This window comes from Phoxinus phoxinus, assembly GCF_949152265.1.
Source record: "Phoxinus phoxinus genome assembly, chromosome: 16".
NCBI classification, from domain to species: Eukaryota; Metazoa; Chordata; class Actinopteri; order Cypriniformes; family Leuciscidae; genus Phoxinus; species Phoxinus phoxinus.
The window spans coordinates 14131586-14147242 of NC_136891.1; the positions used below are offsets into that span (position 1 = coordinate 14131586).

General features: G+C 36.6%; 1 protein-coding gene across 2 annotated transcripts in view; it reads right to left on the reverse strand.

The window, feature by feature from the left end:
* The window catches only part of map3k5 (mitogen-activated protein kinase kinase kinase 5), a 53424-nt gene that overhangs the window by 13727 nt on the left and 24040 nt on the right, over positions 1–15657 (reverse strand). For both annotated transcript variants that reach the window (XR_013794443.1, XM_079584564.1), the window contains exons 5-18: positions 14137–14305; positions 10150–10256; positions 9232–9402; positions 8923–9035; positions 7727–7886; positions 6928–7081; positions 5156–5263; positions 4612–4664; positions 4278–4373; positions 3385–3466; positions 3106–3239; positions 533–660; positions 299–435; positions 82–187 (exon numbers count right to left, since the gene is read on the reverse strand). Coding sequence is in view for 1 of the 2 variants with exons in the window: in XM_079584564.1 (XP_079440690.1) it covers positions 82–187; positions 299–435; positions 533–660; positions 3106–3239; positions 3385–3466; positions 4278–4373; positions 4612–4664; positions 5156–5263; positions 6928–7081; positions 7727–7886; positions 8923–9035; positions 9232–9402; positions 10150–10256; positions 14137–14305 (1718 nt within the window). In the remaining variant the exon portion in view is untranslated. The remainder of the gene's footprint in view (positions 1–81; positions 188–298; positions 436–532; positions 661–3105; positions 3240–3384; positions 3467–4277; positions 4374–4611; positions 4665–5155; positions 5264–6927; positions 7082–7726; positions 7887–8922; positions 9036–9231; positions 9403–10149; positions 10257–14136; positions 14306–15657) is intronic.

The following is a 15657-nucleotide window of genomic DNA, read 5'->3' on the forward strand; positions in this document are numbered from 1 at the left end:
TCAGTGTTACAGAAGCAACATCAAGTTGCTGTTGATAAGAGGTTAAGTGAAAAGAAATAGCAAAACAAATACACTCAGTACCAGTAAAGGTTTCAGTGCAGGGGTTTATTCCAGCCAGACGTTTGGACGTCCCAAAATCAGAGATTTTCAAAACTCCACTGTAGGTGTTTATCAAGACATTATCCCCCTGTGTGTCATGAAAGTAAGAAGTACAGAAATCATTTCTGATAATCAATCACTTTTTTGTGCGATTTCACAATTAAGATAAAGTTTCACAGACTCATAAAAGGATTATTACCTTAATGTCTCTGTGAACGATCTGGTTGTCATGCAGGTATTTGAGACCCTCCAGGATCTGTTTGGTGTAGAAACCGATAGTTGGCTCATTGTTTTTTAGAGGGCCCCACTTCGACCTGAGCAATGCTGACAGACTGCCTGTGATTCACAGAAAAACACAAACGCTTGAATAACTCAGATGAATTTTGGACTGAATGTGAGAGTAGACTATAAAGGTCTAAGATCTCGGACTCACCTCCTGGCACCTGCTCCATGAAGATCTTGATGAAGCCGTTCTCGCTGATGGAGCCGAGGTATTGCACGATGTTCTTGTGCTTGAGGTGTTTATGCAGGGCAATTTCTTCATGCAGAGGCTGCGAATATCTACCAACACACAGCCGTTACATGTGCCGTCAGATAAACTAGCTGTGTGATTGCATGCATTTTTCATACCCTCAAAAGCATACATAAATATTGCATATTTATTTGTATTATATATAAATGAATATTTATACAAAAGCTCCGTCACTGGGAACATGCCTGTCATTCTCTGCCCAGTGATTCTGAGTCTCTCTTGCTATTTTCATTTCTTGTGAAACTGATTTTTTATTTTATATTATGTTATTCTGTGTTAATAGAATGATGTGTACGGAAAAAAACCGGGACAAATTGCATCCCACATTGATTCAATAGGGGACATTTCCTTTTGGAATAGTGGATAATCCAAAATGTAACACAATTGACCGTTTGCAAAGACCCGCCCCCCTTAGTTGCTGTCGCTACACGCCACACCATGTTCTCACGCATTGAGAAATACATCGTGGAGGAGAGAGGAGACTGACAACACGCTGACAGTACAGGACAGACCAGGGGCCGTATTCACAAAGAATTTTAAGGCTAAAAGTAGCTCCTAACAGGCGAATTTAGGAGCAACTCCTAAAAATAATGGGCGTGTCACTCCTAACTTTAGGACTCCTAATTTTTTTCACTAAGAGTAATTCACGAAGCATTTTAGCCCTAAAAGTAGCACCTAAGTCTGGGACAGCTTAAAAGAAGTCGAGAGGACTCCTAACTCACTAAGACCTATTCACAACAGGTCTTAAAATCGCCGCGCGACGCAGTGTATTGGAGACACTCAATGACACGGAGTTATTACAAAGATACCGCCTTAACCGTGAGGGAATACTGATTGTTGTGGATCTTGTGAGGGATGCAATAACAGCGCCAACTAATCGCAACAACCCAATCAATGCCGAATTGAAATGTATGATAACACTTCGCTACCTGGCAACGGGGAAAATGCAATTGTGTAATACACTCTGTAGACCCCATATTATTCGACAGTTCTTTTTCGACAAAGTTTTCCTTTGGACATTCGCCAACTCCAAAGAAACAAAGCCAGCTTTATGGATATTGCCGGTGTGCCCGGAGTGGTCGGTGCTATAGACGGACACATTAAAATAATTGCACCACGTCAGGATGAGGACATGTTTGTGAATAGAAAGAAAACCCACTCAATACCCAGATTGTGTTCGATGCAAACTTCACAATTATCGATGTTGTATCCGTATCCCAGTGCCGAATTTCCCTTTTATTACGTTTTTTTTTTTTCAGCACCAACTGGGCCAGCAGCAGTAACTGATCCTGCGTCCAGTTGGGCTTTCTTTTCCGTTTTGGCGAGTTCATAATCTACCGTCATTCAACTATTACATTACTTCAATACGAGCAACATTTCCTTGCTTTTAGTAGTCTATTTAGGCTAATAGGATGTCAATTAACCAAGCAAGTGTTAATGCAAGTGTCGTTTTTCATTATTAGGCAAGTGGCGGTTTTCATTAGGTAGGCTACCTTGATTTAATTTAATTTACGACTTTTCTCTCTCTCTCTGCCTTTTTAGAATTACACTTCACTGGGGCCTGCACAAACATGTCATTATATATGCATTTCGATGACAATACTATTATTATTTTGTGTAGGACACAGACATATTTAGATGTCGTAATTCCATGATTTGGTGCGTCTGTGTTGGTTCGCATGATGGCCCTGTCATCTAACAACCAATCACCGTGATCATTGCGAGGAAGCTCGTGCAAGAGAATTGACGTCATCCATAGCAACGAAGACTCACTCTTAGTTTAGGAGTTATCATTTTTCCTTACTTAGAGTAGGTCTGAAAGGCGTTGTGAATAACTTTTAAGAGAACACTCCTAGCTAAAATCTTTTAGTGCGATTTAGGAGTACTCCTAGTGTTAAGATAAAATTCTTTGTGAATACGGCCCCAGGTTACTTTTCGGTTACTTTTGATATTAAACGTATTAAACAAAGTCTCACCTTTCAAATTTGGTAATTTTTAAAAAGAAATTTAAACAATAAAATATCGTTTTGTGGCTCTTTAATGTGTCTGTCAGATCGCTGTAGAGCATCAGTTAAAGTTAAATTCATAGCATCAAATAAACATGAATGAACATAAGAAGGAATGTTGTTTTAACCGTGGAAAGTCGTCAGTACACAGTCTTCTGACTGCTTTGTCCGACAAAATGGCGGATGGCGAAGTATGATAGGTCAGATCACCTGTCAATCAAGCTCCCTGCGAAGGGTCAATTAACATTCCTGAATGCTTGAAATGTTTAAGGTTTAGTAAGTTTACTGTGTTATGTTTTCATTTTAATTTTTAGTTCAAATAGGAACAAGGTTCACCAGGCTGTGCAATGGGAAATGTTCCTATAGTTATAGTATTCAATAACAGTCAAAATCGTTAAAAAAATAATATGCTGCAATGACAGGCATTCCTATCCAAAAGGAATTCAATTTTAAAGTGGATTTCCTCACCTACTGTCCCGTTCGGGAATCTCTTTGATGGCTAAGCGCACCTGGTTACTGAGGTCCCGACCGGCATAGACAACACCAAATGTGCCCCTACCCAGAACCACCCTGTCTCCATGCTCATCGTATTCATAATCATACTGCAGGCACACATAAACACACAAATCACACTTGTGCTCTATCTATATAACTATATAAAACAAATCCATAAAACAATACATATAAAATATAGATTTCACAAGATTTTATACAGTAACATCCTCAATTTCTGGATTATAATTTTACCTCTAAAGCCTCTGATTCACACTCGGTCTCATCTGAGCCTTTCCAGGCCTCCTCAGTGAGAGCGTTTACCAGATCACAGAACCTACACAACACACAGATCATCATCATCATCATCATCATTCATCAAATATGATACAGTAACAAAAAGTCTGATAATTTTAATGATTATCATTTGAATACACAAAGATTAAACTTTTACACCTTCATAGTAGGGATACTCAAAATTAGTGCACATATTATAATATTCAATTATTTATAACAACATCTGCTGATACCACTAGTTTATGTTTCAATAGTTTATGTTTAAGTTGGTGGTGGCACATAAATGAAGTGCTGTAGAAACATCACCTTTCGCCACACTGAAAAAGCAGCATAATTTTTGGGGGATTTACTAGATGATGCACCTCATGCTTGCAATATAGACAATCAAGTAAAAAAACTCAAAACACAGTCCAAGTGACGAACCACAATTGACATAACTTACACATCGTATAAATATGTGTTGAAATGAATGGGAACATTTGCAAGAAGGCATTAATTGGCACTGCAGAGATCAAACAATCGCATAACAACGGCAAACTATAAATATGCTGTTTTTTCACCACAGACGGAAACATTTTATTCACTGCATGCGATTGTATCGCTGTCTCACATCTCTTTTTCCTGCCCTCTTTTGACTGACAGGAAATAATTGTCTGTTTTTAAACAATCATCTAATTTCCGCGGATAATTGCTTTTTAGCAGTAGATTCAATGAATGACCGGTACATTGTGCATTGCTAGTTTCTAAAATAACTCAAGTAGACAATCAAATGTGCAATTTCTGTCTTTAGTTTGTCTGTGGCATTGTAAGGAAGAATGAATGAAATATGGGAAAAGAAAACACATACATACTTTTTGCAGTGCATATCTGTGCAGAAGTAGATTTGGAAGTCTTCTGAGTTGTTCACCACATACAGAAAACAGCTGCGCTCATCACATTTGGAGATGCTGAATGTGTTAAATAAAAATAAATGAAAAAAAACTATATTTTACTTTAAACACATGTATACGTACTGGATGCTGGCCAATACAGTGTTCTACTCGTGTTAAAATACACAAATATTTAAAGCTACAACTGGTCATTGCAGAACACCCACAGAGGTCACTCATGTCTTCTAGTGGAAGTATGTCTCTTCATGCATTTCTTATGGTTTATTTAAGCTCTGATAGGGAAGACCGCATTTACCTCACACCTCGTACTGATGCTGCACTGAAATTCCACTCGTGGATCCCTGTATTCTAAAACAGAGAGAGGAAGAGATGTTTACTTAGAAAATGCGGCACTCATACTAATCCAAATATTTTTCAAGTTTAATAATAACATTAGGCCATATCGTGACTCTGTTTTTCCATCCCTAAATTTAAGAACTAAAATGATAAATAAGATTTTTGTTATACCATTTAAGATATTTAATACATTTTGTGACCTTAAATTTGATCAAACTGAATTTATTTGAAGGCTTTTAAGGACCAACTGAGACCCTGTAGATATAGAAAAATATTAAAAGGAGTAGAACACGACTCTAGAAAGACCTGAGACTTTAACTATGATTTAAGACTGGACATACAAAACAATGGCTTTAACCAATGGTTGGATATTAAAATAAGTATTAGGTTAGTGCTTAAACGGTAATGTTGAAGGATTTAGAGAATTAATAAAGTCAACAAATTAAAAAAAGAAATTCTAAACTTAAGAACAAATGGGTAAATAGTAAAAAAAAAAATATTACTTTGTCATCAGGGGTCACGTGCCAGATGGACAACGTGTTCTCTTCGGCATCTTTGTTTATCGAGAGGTAAGATGGCTGGTAGACTTTAGTGGGCTCCAATATCAATACCTACACACAACACAAACAAGCAACATTTACAGCCAATGCTTTACATTCCATTAATCTCCAATAGTCTTAGGCAGGCTCTCAAGTCAAAACTATAACTAGCACAAAAATAATCAGCACACGTGAATATTGTGTACTGGACAAAAATATGAAATATAATAATTCAGTTCAGTCTGAATTTTTACACTGCTCTTCACAACACATTCTGCTCTTCACAACACATTCTGGGATTGTATGATTCATATACTGTATAGGACACGTTATCCTGTCTCAACTTTAGGCCTAAATTAAGTATTTAGTAACAACAATATTTAGTACAGCAAAATATATAAATAATTGGCTTGAACCCATTTTTTTTGTGAAAAATACTAACATACCAAAGACTTTTGCACAGTACTGAATGCGTATGTATGTATATATGTATGTATGTATGTATGTATGTATGTATATATGTATGTATGTATGTATGTATTTGTGTATGTATGTATTAGGGGTGGAGCCGAACCCGAATACGGTATTCGGAAAGGCACAAATAACGTGTTTTTTACAAATACTTATTTCGAACAAATACTTTAAAAAATATTTGTATTCGGGAATAGGAAAAACTTTATATCAAAAAGCTGCGTTTTCTCATGAGACCGCAGTGCACGACGCCCGGATGAGTGAGTGAGTGACGGACGCTGCTCCCCACACAGCAACAGAGAGGGCTCGGCTGAGCGAAAAAACACTTAACTCCATCACTATTTTTGTTGAATAGATGTTTGTACCTTAACTGGGTTCCTGAGGCAGTTTATAACTTTCGGGAAGTGGAGTTTGATCGGGAGATTATTCCATTACGCTGCATTATTGACGTCTGCAGTCGGGCGCTCTCATGTTCGCTCTGTTTACGCAGCTGTTTAGCGCGGTAATTTAGACAATAGGCTGTTTACAGAGTAACGTTTACGTTCGGTTAAAAATGCGTGTGTAACGTCAGTTGTGTCGAATTGTATGCACGTGTGGGAGTTATATGGTGCGTTTAAGTTACTCAGTCTTTTGCAGACAGCAAGATGTAGGCTTCATAATGTTCACAATGATATTTTATTAGTTGTTTTAACCATGGATGAGGTAATGACTGTTACGTTATTTTCTTTTCAATGACGTTCCTTGTTTCATTGCTGGATTTATGGAAAAATATCAACCAATATTGCATATCCATCATTATTAGAATGTATATAATTAAAGAATACTTACACTATAACGTAAATTAGAAGTGTAACGAATTTTTTTTTTTTTTTACGCATATTTTGAATTTTACTCGAATACAAATACAAATACTTTTCCCCCCTCAACAAATACAAATACAGATACAAATATCGGCTGCTTTGCACACCCCTAGTATGTATGTATACACATACACATATACATATATATATATATATATATATATATATATATATATTCAACTGTTCAAATGACTGTGTACATGCACTTTATAAGAGGGGTTATTCCATAGTTTTTGCAGAACATCGTTCTATGCATGTAAACAGTGCACGAAAATGTGAAAGTAATTTCTGCGTCTTAAATGGCTTTGTCGCAATAGGAGTTTTTTGGTGTACTTGAAAATGCCTAAGTGGCAATGTAATGTGGCAACGCAGTGCAACAGTCAGTGTGTTTAAGAGGGGTCTTACAGGAAACCGGACGGATGTCACATCTTTTTTGGTGGCTTCCACCATAAAGTCCATCCAGAAGTCCACAAGCTCTTGTTTAGGGGCCTGAGGATCGGTGCTTGGCTTCGTAAAGTGCTTATAGATGAGAATGGTCTCAACCAGGGAGCGTAGATACCTGAAATACACAAAGCACAAACACATTAATAAATAAACAGTACTCTAAAAAGACTACAACTATGATTTTTTAACGGACAACTACATTCTTACATTTTCTGAAGCGTTTGCCTCTTCAAAATTGGACTACAAGTTTTTATATTGGCTCAGTTTTCTCCTAGAATTTAATTGAGTTAAAGTTTTGTTTTATTTGCTCATTTAATAATTTTTCAGCTGAAAAATCAAAAGCCAGTTAAAAAAAAATTGACCAATGAATGACCTTTCCGTGATTCTTCTAGTTGTTTGTGATTATTGGATAATTGAAAATAATGTTATAAAGATCGCAAGAAGCAAGTATTTTAGTGATGAGCAACTAGGAAAATCGATTCAAACAGGTAATATTAGCATATTTACAGTACTATAGGTAATTCATTTTCTTCACTTTTTTATAACTTAATAAAAAACAATAATTTCAATGAAAGATTTTAAAAATATCCATGACCTGGCCTGGAAATCATAAATTCAAAATTCCCTGAACACTGTTTTTTTTTGTGTTTAAATTCCTAAAATATGAGCAATAATAATAGTGATGCCTTATCAAACACTAATAATTAATTGTTCAGATTATTTTAAACAATGTGTGTAAAATGTGAATGTGTGCACGTACCAAATGGGTGCATTAATTTTGAAGAGTTTCTCAGATGCCTGGATGACTCGTGTGTTGTCACAGGCGAGGATACTAGCCCCGAGAAAGAAACCTACGTCCCAATAACTCTGCAATCGATCCAAACTGCCCTTCTTCCCCAGGAGACTGCTCAACTTCACACCTACAAAACACACAGAAAAAGTGCATATACAGCTGCTGGTCATATAATTAGAATATCATGAAAGAGTTTATTTAATTCAGTAATTCCATTCAAAAAGTGAAATTTGTATATTATATTCATTCATTACACACAGACTGATATATTTCAAATGTTTATTTATTTTAATTTTGATGATTATAACTGACAACTAATAAAAATCCCAAATTCAGTATCTCAGAAAATTAGAATATTACTTAAGACCAATACATAAAAAGGATTTTCAGAAATGCTGGCCAGCTGAAAAGTATGAACATGAAAAGTATGAGCATGTACAGCACTCAATACTTAGTTGCGGCTCCTTTTGCCTGAATTACTGCAGCAATGCGGCGTGATGGAGTCGATCAGTCTGTGGCGCTGCTCAGGTGTTATGAGAGCCATTTTGGACAATGCTATGCTTCCAACTTGGTGAGAACAGTTTGGGGAAAGCTCTTTTCTATTCCAGCATGACTGTGCTTCATTGCACAAAGCAAGGACCATAAAGACGGTTGGATGAGTTTGGTGTGGAAGAACTTGTCTGGTCCGCACAGAGCCCTGACCTCAACCCCATCCAATACATTTTAGATTAACTGGAACAGAGATTGCGAACTTCTCGTCCAACTGCAGTGCCTGATCGCACAAATACTCTACTGGACGAATGGGCAAAAATTCCCACAGAAACACTACAAAATCTTGTGGAAATCCTTCCCGAAACAGTGGAAACGTTATAAGTGCAAAGGGCCACCAACTCCATATTAATGTCTATGTATTTAGAATGCACCGTCATTACAGTCTTTGTTGGTGTAATGGTCAGGTGTCCCAATACTTTTGTCCATATATGCATGTTGATCTTGCACAATCCCTATAATCAATTCATAAAGAAACATCTGGCAAGTACATTCAATGATACCAGGCATCAATAGTCAAATAAATAAATAAACGTTTGCTCAATCACTTTTGTAGGAGTGGTTGACTGTATGTGGCTCAAGCCAATATTATCCACACTGTCCATCAAACTTACCTACTTTACGCAGCTCAAAGGAGGAGTCAAACTGATGTCCTGCGGCCAGTAGCAGCACTGCATAGTTAATACCAGAGTGCAGCGTGGGCTCCGATTCAAAACCTTTTCTATACCTGAAGTCGGAGAGAGAGGCAATGTTTGTTACTATGGCCATTTTATTGTTGAATCTCACAAAACCTGTCAAAAACGTCACAAAAAAAAGTTAACGTCTTACAAAAAGACTTCATTTTCTTTAATCAAATTATCATTTTGATTTTGGTGTGAAATGCGACTCCAATGTTTTAGTGAGATACACACTCGTGTCCTCACCAGTGTATGCCTTGATCTCTGCTATCTGTATCTGTGAAATGGGAATCCAGGAACATATCCTTATAGATTCGGCCTACCAGGCAATAAATATCAGATGCCACCTGCTCATCTGAGTTCACCAATGGCAACATAATGTCCAGAGCCTTCTGCCTGTCTCCGGGCAGGTTTCTCCTGCAGAGAAAGACCAAAAAGAGGCTGTGAAAACCAGAAATGACTGAAAAAAGTATTCAGGAAAGAAATGTTAAAAAATTTGTGTACATTTTTCTCTGTTAAAATACGTTCGCTTGGATGTTATTTCTAAGTAGCTCAGCCCACAGTAAAATCTCATTCACTTCACTGTATACACTACCGTTCAGAAGAAGTGTAAAAAAAAAAAAAAAAAAAAAAGTTTATTCAGCAAGGACACATTAAATTGATCAAAAGTGTCAGTAAATACATTTATATTAAAAAAAATTTTTTTTAAATACTTGCTGTTCACTATAACTGTCTATTTATAATAATAAAACATCTGGGAAAAAAAACATGTTTTCACAAAAATATTAACCAGCACAACTGTTTCCACATAAGAAACAATCAATGTTTCTTGAGCAGCAAATCATCATATTAGAATGATTTCTGAAGGATCATGTGACACTGAAGACTGGAGTAATGATGCTGAAAATTCAGCTTTCATCACAGGAATAAATTACATTTTTAAATGTAAATGCAGAAGAGACTTCTTCCAAAAATATTTACAAACTATTACAGACCCCAAACGGTAGTGTATTAAACATTAAATATTCTGATTAGCTGTAATTATGTGGTATCACACAATATTTCAACTTTCAGTGTGAAGAGAAATTAATTCTGTAATTGTAAACATATGCTGTAAACTTATGTTTTTGCCAAGTTAAGGCACATTAAGATGCTCAGTCTCACCTGTTGAGGGCGAAGGAATAGTGGAACTTTATATGAGGATGAGCCACGGGGTCAAAGGTCGGTAGCTTTTCCAGTGTTTCAACTAACTTCACAATGGATTCATAATCCTACAGACAGACAAATAACCACAGAGGAAAAGAAGCAGTTCACAGAAAATGTATATTTATTATACAATATTATAAATTGTGGGGATTCAGAATGCAAAGATGCGCTGACAATGGTAAAACATTACTGTGGTTGAAAGAAAAATGATTAAAATAGCAAATATAATTAAAAAAAAAATAATAATAATTAAACAACGGATCCAAGGTTTTCCTGTAAGATTCCCACCCCTAACCTCCAGCCTGTTTTATGATATTATCCTCATATTTACAACACATGAAAAATGAAAATCGGAATCAATAATTCTGTAGTAAATGTACATTTAGTTTCTTTGTATTATTAATTTTTTATTATTATAAACCTTTAATAAATAGAAAACCCCAATGTTTAGAGAAAATTATTCTGTCATGTAAAATTGATTTGCTTCATACTTATTAACAAATCACACAAAAAAAAAAAAAAAAAAAAAAAAATCACAAAAACATACAGTATATACAATTCATTAGATCTTCAGCACATTTTCTTTTACGTTGAAGCTTTGAAATAAAGTTCAATGTACTTTTGATCCGTTTATGTTAGCAAATTGGACTGAACGATTAATTTATGAATCAGTCTTTTGGTCATGTCCAATTATTAAAACGTGTTTTAAGTGCGAAGAACATCATGATGTCTTATGATAACGTAATGAAGTAAATGAACCAATGAATCAAAACATGAACAATTCATTCAACTCTTCGAAAGAACTGGATCGTCAAAATAAGTCAAACTTCTACTAAAACAAATCTCCAAAGCCAAAACCTTATTGATTATGACATCACATTTGACCGCTCACATTTTTTACATCACCACCTACTAAGTGTTCTGTAACATGACCCAACCATGACGAACAATGCTGACACGGAGGTTGGCCAAACATTAAAGAGGTTATTTACATACAGTACACGTACTTAAAAGTACATTAAAAACAAAACATCTTTATTAATGTTAATTTTAATTTGTTTGTTAATTTTGAGGCTCAAAGAGAGGGTGTAAAATGGTAATGAAATTAAATCATCACTGTTTTAAGTGCAAGAAACTATTACTAACATTGTAAGTGGACGTGAGGGAAAAATGCTATGAACGTGTAGAGTAGAGTATCGCAGATTTAATGAGACAGAAAAAATGGAGGAGCTGAAGGTCACAGAAGGTTAGGAAACTACGTAAAACTACTTAACTGCCATTTATCATAGTTTTCTAACTTGATAAAGTTAAAGGGTGGTAAAGTATGATTTCACTTTTCTAACTTTAGTTAGTGTGTAATGTTGCTGTTTGAGCATAAACAACATCTGCAAAGTTACAACGCTCAAAGTTCAAAGCAAAGGAAGATTTTCAGATAAAGAATATCTGAAAAGAATAAAAATATATGTGGGGTATTTTGTGCTAAAACTTCACACACTCTGGGGACATCAGATTTTACATATTGTGAAAATGGCATTTACCACCCCTTTAAGTTACTTACTGCCAAGGTGTGTCAGAGTTATAGCAGAGCATTTATGACTTCCTATTCTCCTCTTATTAATTTTTAACAGCACAGGAACTAACAGTCCCAACAATAGTAGGATCCTCTCTTTGAACACATAAAACCATTCTGAACTGATCTGTACAAAACTCCAGCATCCAAAAGCAACAGCCCTTTTATTGTTCTACATTTTGCTAGCCCATTAATAACAATTTTGTCTTCACAAAATTGTCTGCCTCCATTCAGTAGCAGCTCTACCAGATATAAAGAGGCAGCTAGCGTAAAGCAGAGCCAAGCTCAGGGACACACCAAGCTCTTCTAACGTTTACTACAAACCTTGATGCATTAGGGGAAATCTACGGAAGAACAACTTTTCTTGGATGTAGCAAACTGAAAATGCCAGAACTAACATTATTTGACAATATTTTATGGGCTATATAGAGCAAATCATGCTAACATATAAGGAAATTGACCCATCACGATCACAGATTAATAGAACATTCCAGGTTCAATACAAGTTAAGCTTAGTGGCATGCTGTCGATTACTAAAGTCTTGCCACGGCTTGCTCGGGGACACTTAATAGTCAACAATATTATTGATATGACTGTATTGATGCTGTTGTATAAGAACTGAATTGAGCTAACCGATGACATGATTTTTTGCAGAACTGCATTATAGATGAAATTAACTGATTTAATAATTGATGATCTTTACAACGGAAATGAATCAACACTGAACTGACTTCAGCTAAACAACATCCGAAATGCATCATAGTCCTGTTATCACTCTAAAGCTGCTTTGAAACAATCTGTATTGTATAAAGTGCTATATACCTAAATAAAGGAGCGAATAGTGAGTTCACAGTAATTCACTAACAGTGGAAGTATTTGGGGCATGCAAGACGTTCCAGAAGACGCTCCTTGTATTTTTGTTAAAGCATCAAGTTTTCAGATTAAAAAAAAGGTGTTTGAGATGTAAAGATAGTGGTTTAAATTGATGACTACTGGTGGGACTATGTTTGATGTGAGCCTCTGGTCATTCCTGTGGGTGGAGTATGATCCGAGTAAACAGTGTTTTATGGACAGGTATCCTTGCATATTTCATGCATCATTTACAAGGTTTACCATGCCATGACAGGAGTTGACATATTGGATTTAATTTTAAACAAAGTAAACAATTTTATCACACTAGTCTCATATTAACACGTATAATGTTTATTACGGCACAATGCCTTGCCCCAAAGACTTCGATTGCATTATTGCACAAATAATTTTGGTTTGTTTTACAAACTGAAACAAGTAAAAATATTTGTGTAGAAATAAAACCTGTGCTACTAGTGTCAGCAAACAGAATTGCAAAAATAATGACTATTGATCTTTTCAGCAGAACAGACTCACGAATGGCTTATTGTTGTGTCTGCATATTTAATGAGCAAGATCTAAAAAATACACACATCACCTTTTTACTTGTGTTGAATCTGGAACATCCTGTTAAAGTGTGACCTAAATCAACCAATGACATCCTCCCTTTCTTCTTTTCTTCACTGCATACAATTTTTGCATAAAGAAATTTTTTGAAGGTGAAGTATGTAAGATGTTATAATAAATTATCTTAACCCAGTCTAATGTTCAGTGTGTACATAATGTTCAATGACTACTATTAGTATGCCATTCAAGGCTTAAGTTCCACCAAATGTGTAGCTAAACATTGAGCCACCACATTGAGCCACCATCTAAAAACTGAGAGCGGTCAGTCTGTCAGCTCAACCTATAGCATGAGTTAGGGGCGTGGCTACTGTAGCAGGCTGAGCCAGAGGGTGTTTAGGTAGTGTTTAGTCATGGCTTATGTGTTATATTGGGAAAAAAGTTCACTGCATTTATACCTTCAAAGATTAAACAGGTCATGAACGCACTACAATGAACACTTCAATGCAGGTCCTATTACACTATTCAATTACACTGCCTCGAAACAGCTGTGTCATGTCAAAAAATGAGCCCGGTGCAGATACGTTGGATGGGTTTACTATAAGCGAGATGCTCACATTCGCTCTAGACAGTGTTAGTCTACTCAATTGTTTACAATGACACATAGCAACACAGCTAAATGTATTCCTAATATGTTGGACCTTTTATTGAAAGTAGACAACTTTTACTTGTTGAGACATGCCTTCACAAACACCCGTAAAGGTGGTATTTGTGATGTTTGAGTTGGGGGAGAAAAGACGTACGAAAAGGGCGTTTCCAAGGTTGTTCGAAAATATGGTTTCACTAGTGTTCCAGAAACTACATACTTCACCTTTAATAGTAAACAGCATTGTGATGAGTAATATTATAAAGTTTTTGGAGTCACTGTGAATAACAAGCAAAAGGTTATGTGATGCACTCACCTGAATATCTCTGTATGAAAGGAGGAGGTTGATGACCACATCGGCTGAAAGACACTCCACATTATCGAGCCGCTGCTGGATCCGTCTGAGTTCTGCCGCTAGCTCTGCTCCGGTGTAAAGCTCACGTGCCTTACGAATCTCATTTAGAACGGTCTCACGGAAGTACTGACTAAACAACCACACAAAAGACAAAAAAAAAAAAAAAAGTTACTGAACAATGTAGAATGCAAATCTGAAATAAAATAGCACATTCACAGATGAGTTAACAAATTAAACTAAGGGCAAAAAAAATCAAGAATGATAATTCAATGCCAAAGTTTATTAGTTAGTATTGACAGCTAGCCGCAGGTACAATGCCGTAACTACAGGTACACCATCTGAGCCCATGAAGCACTGTGTTGAATCAACACTTGGCTGAAGACCTGAATGAGTTTTATTGCATGTTTGAAAAACCTGGTCTCACACCCCACACCCGTTCTAACAAAGGTTTATAGTGCGAAAGTATTTAGCTTGCTGAACCTCATGATGCATTTTGACCAGAGGGTTTTGGTATCTGCTTGATTTTGAGGGCTTCTCAACTGGTTCAAGTTCCTCGAGTTATTATCTTCAACGTGGAAGTATATCCGAACTCCTGAACGAAAATACACTTTTTCCTTGGATTAACCCTTGTTGAACAAATGTGGATTATGTTCTTCTAACATCTTAAACATCTACAATGGTGTGATGGACCAAGGACATTTGTGGTAACTCTGGACTTTGATATTGGGTGCACATTTATAAGGTTTTGCTTCCAAATGCTCTGCCTCATGTAATTTTGTCAAGACATTTTGTATGATCTGAAAATGTATACTTTACTTAAGGGAAATATAACTGTTGGTAAATGGTGATTGATCCCTCCTCATTTATTTATGTGACCCTTGACGTTAGTGTAGCATGGAAACAGAAGACAAGGAAAACACCAGGTCCAAACAGCCGGTCTGAAATCCGGTGTTGACCAGCTGGCCCTTATCTTCACAAAGATCTTCAATTGATCACTGTAGCTGTGCGAAGTCCCTTCCGGTCTCAAATGCTCCACCATCATCCCCATCCCAAAGAAACCCAAAATCACAGGGCTGAATGACTACAGACCTGTTGCTTTAAGGTCTGTGGTCATAAAGTAATTTTAGAGACGGGTGTTGGCCCACATGAAGGGCATTATTGAACCCTGGCTGGACAGACTGCCGTTTGCTTATCAGACAAACAGGTCTGTGGATGATGCATTCAACATGGGACTGCACTATATCCTGCAACACCTGGACAATCCATGGTCTTACGTATGTCAGGATCCTGTTTGTGGACTTCAGCTCGGCTTTTAACACCATCATCCTAACAACACTCTTCTGACAGCTAGGCAATGCCCCCCAGGGATGTGTTCTCTCCTCACTGCTCTTCTCCCTCTACACCAACGACTGCACTGCAAAAGACCCCTCCGTCAATCTCCTGAAGTTTGTGGATGACACTACACTAAGCGGTCTCATCCAG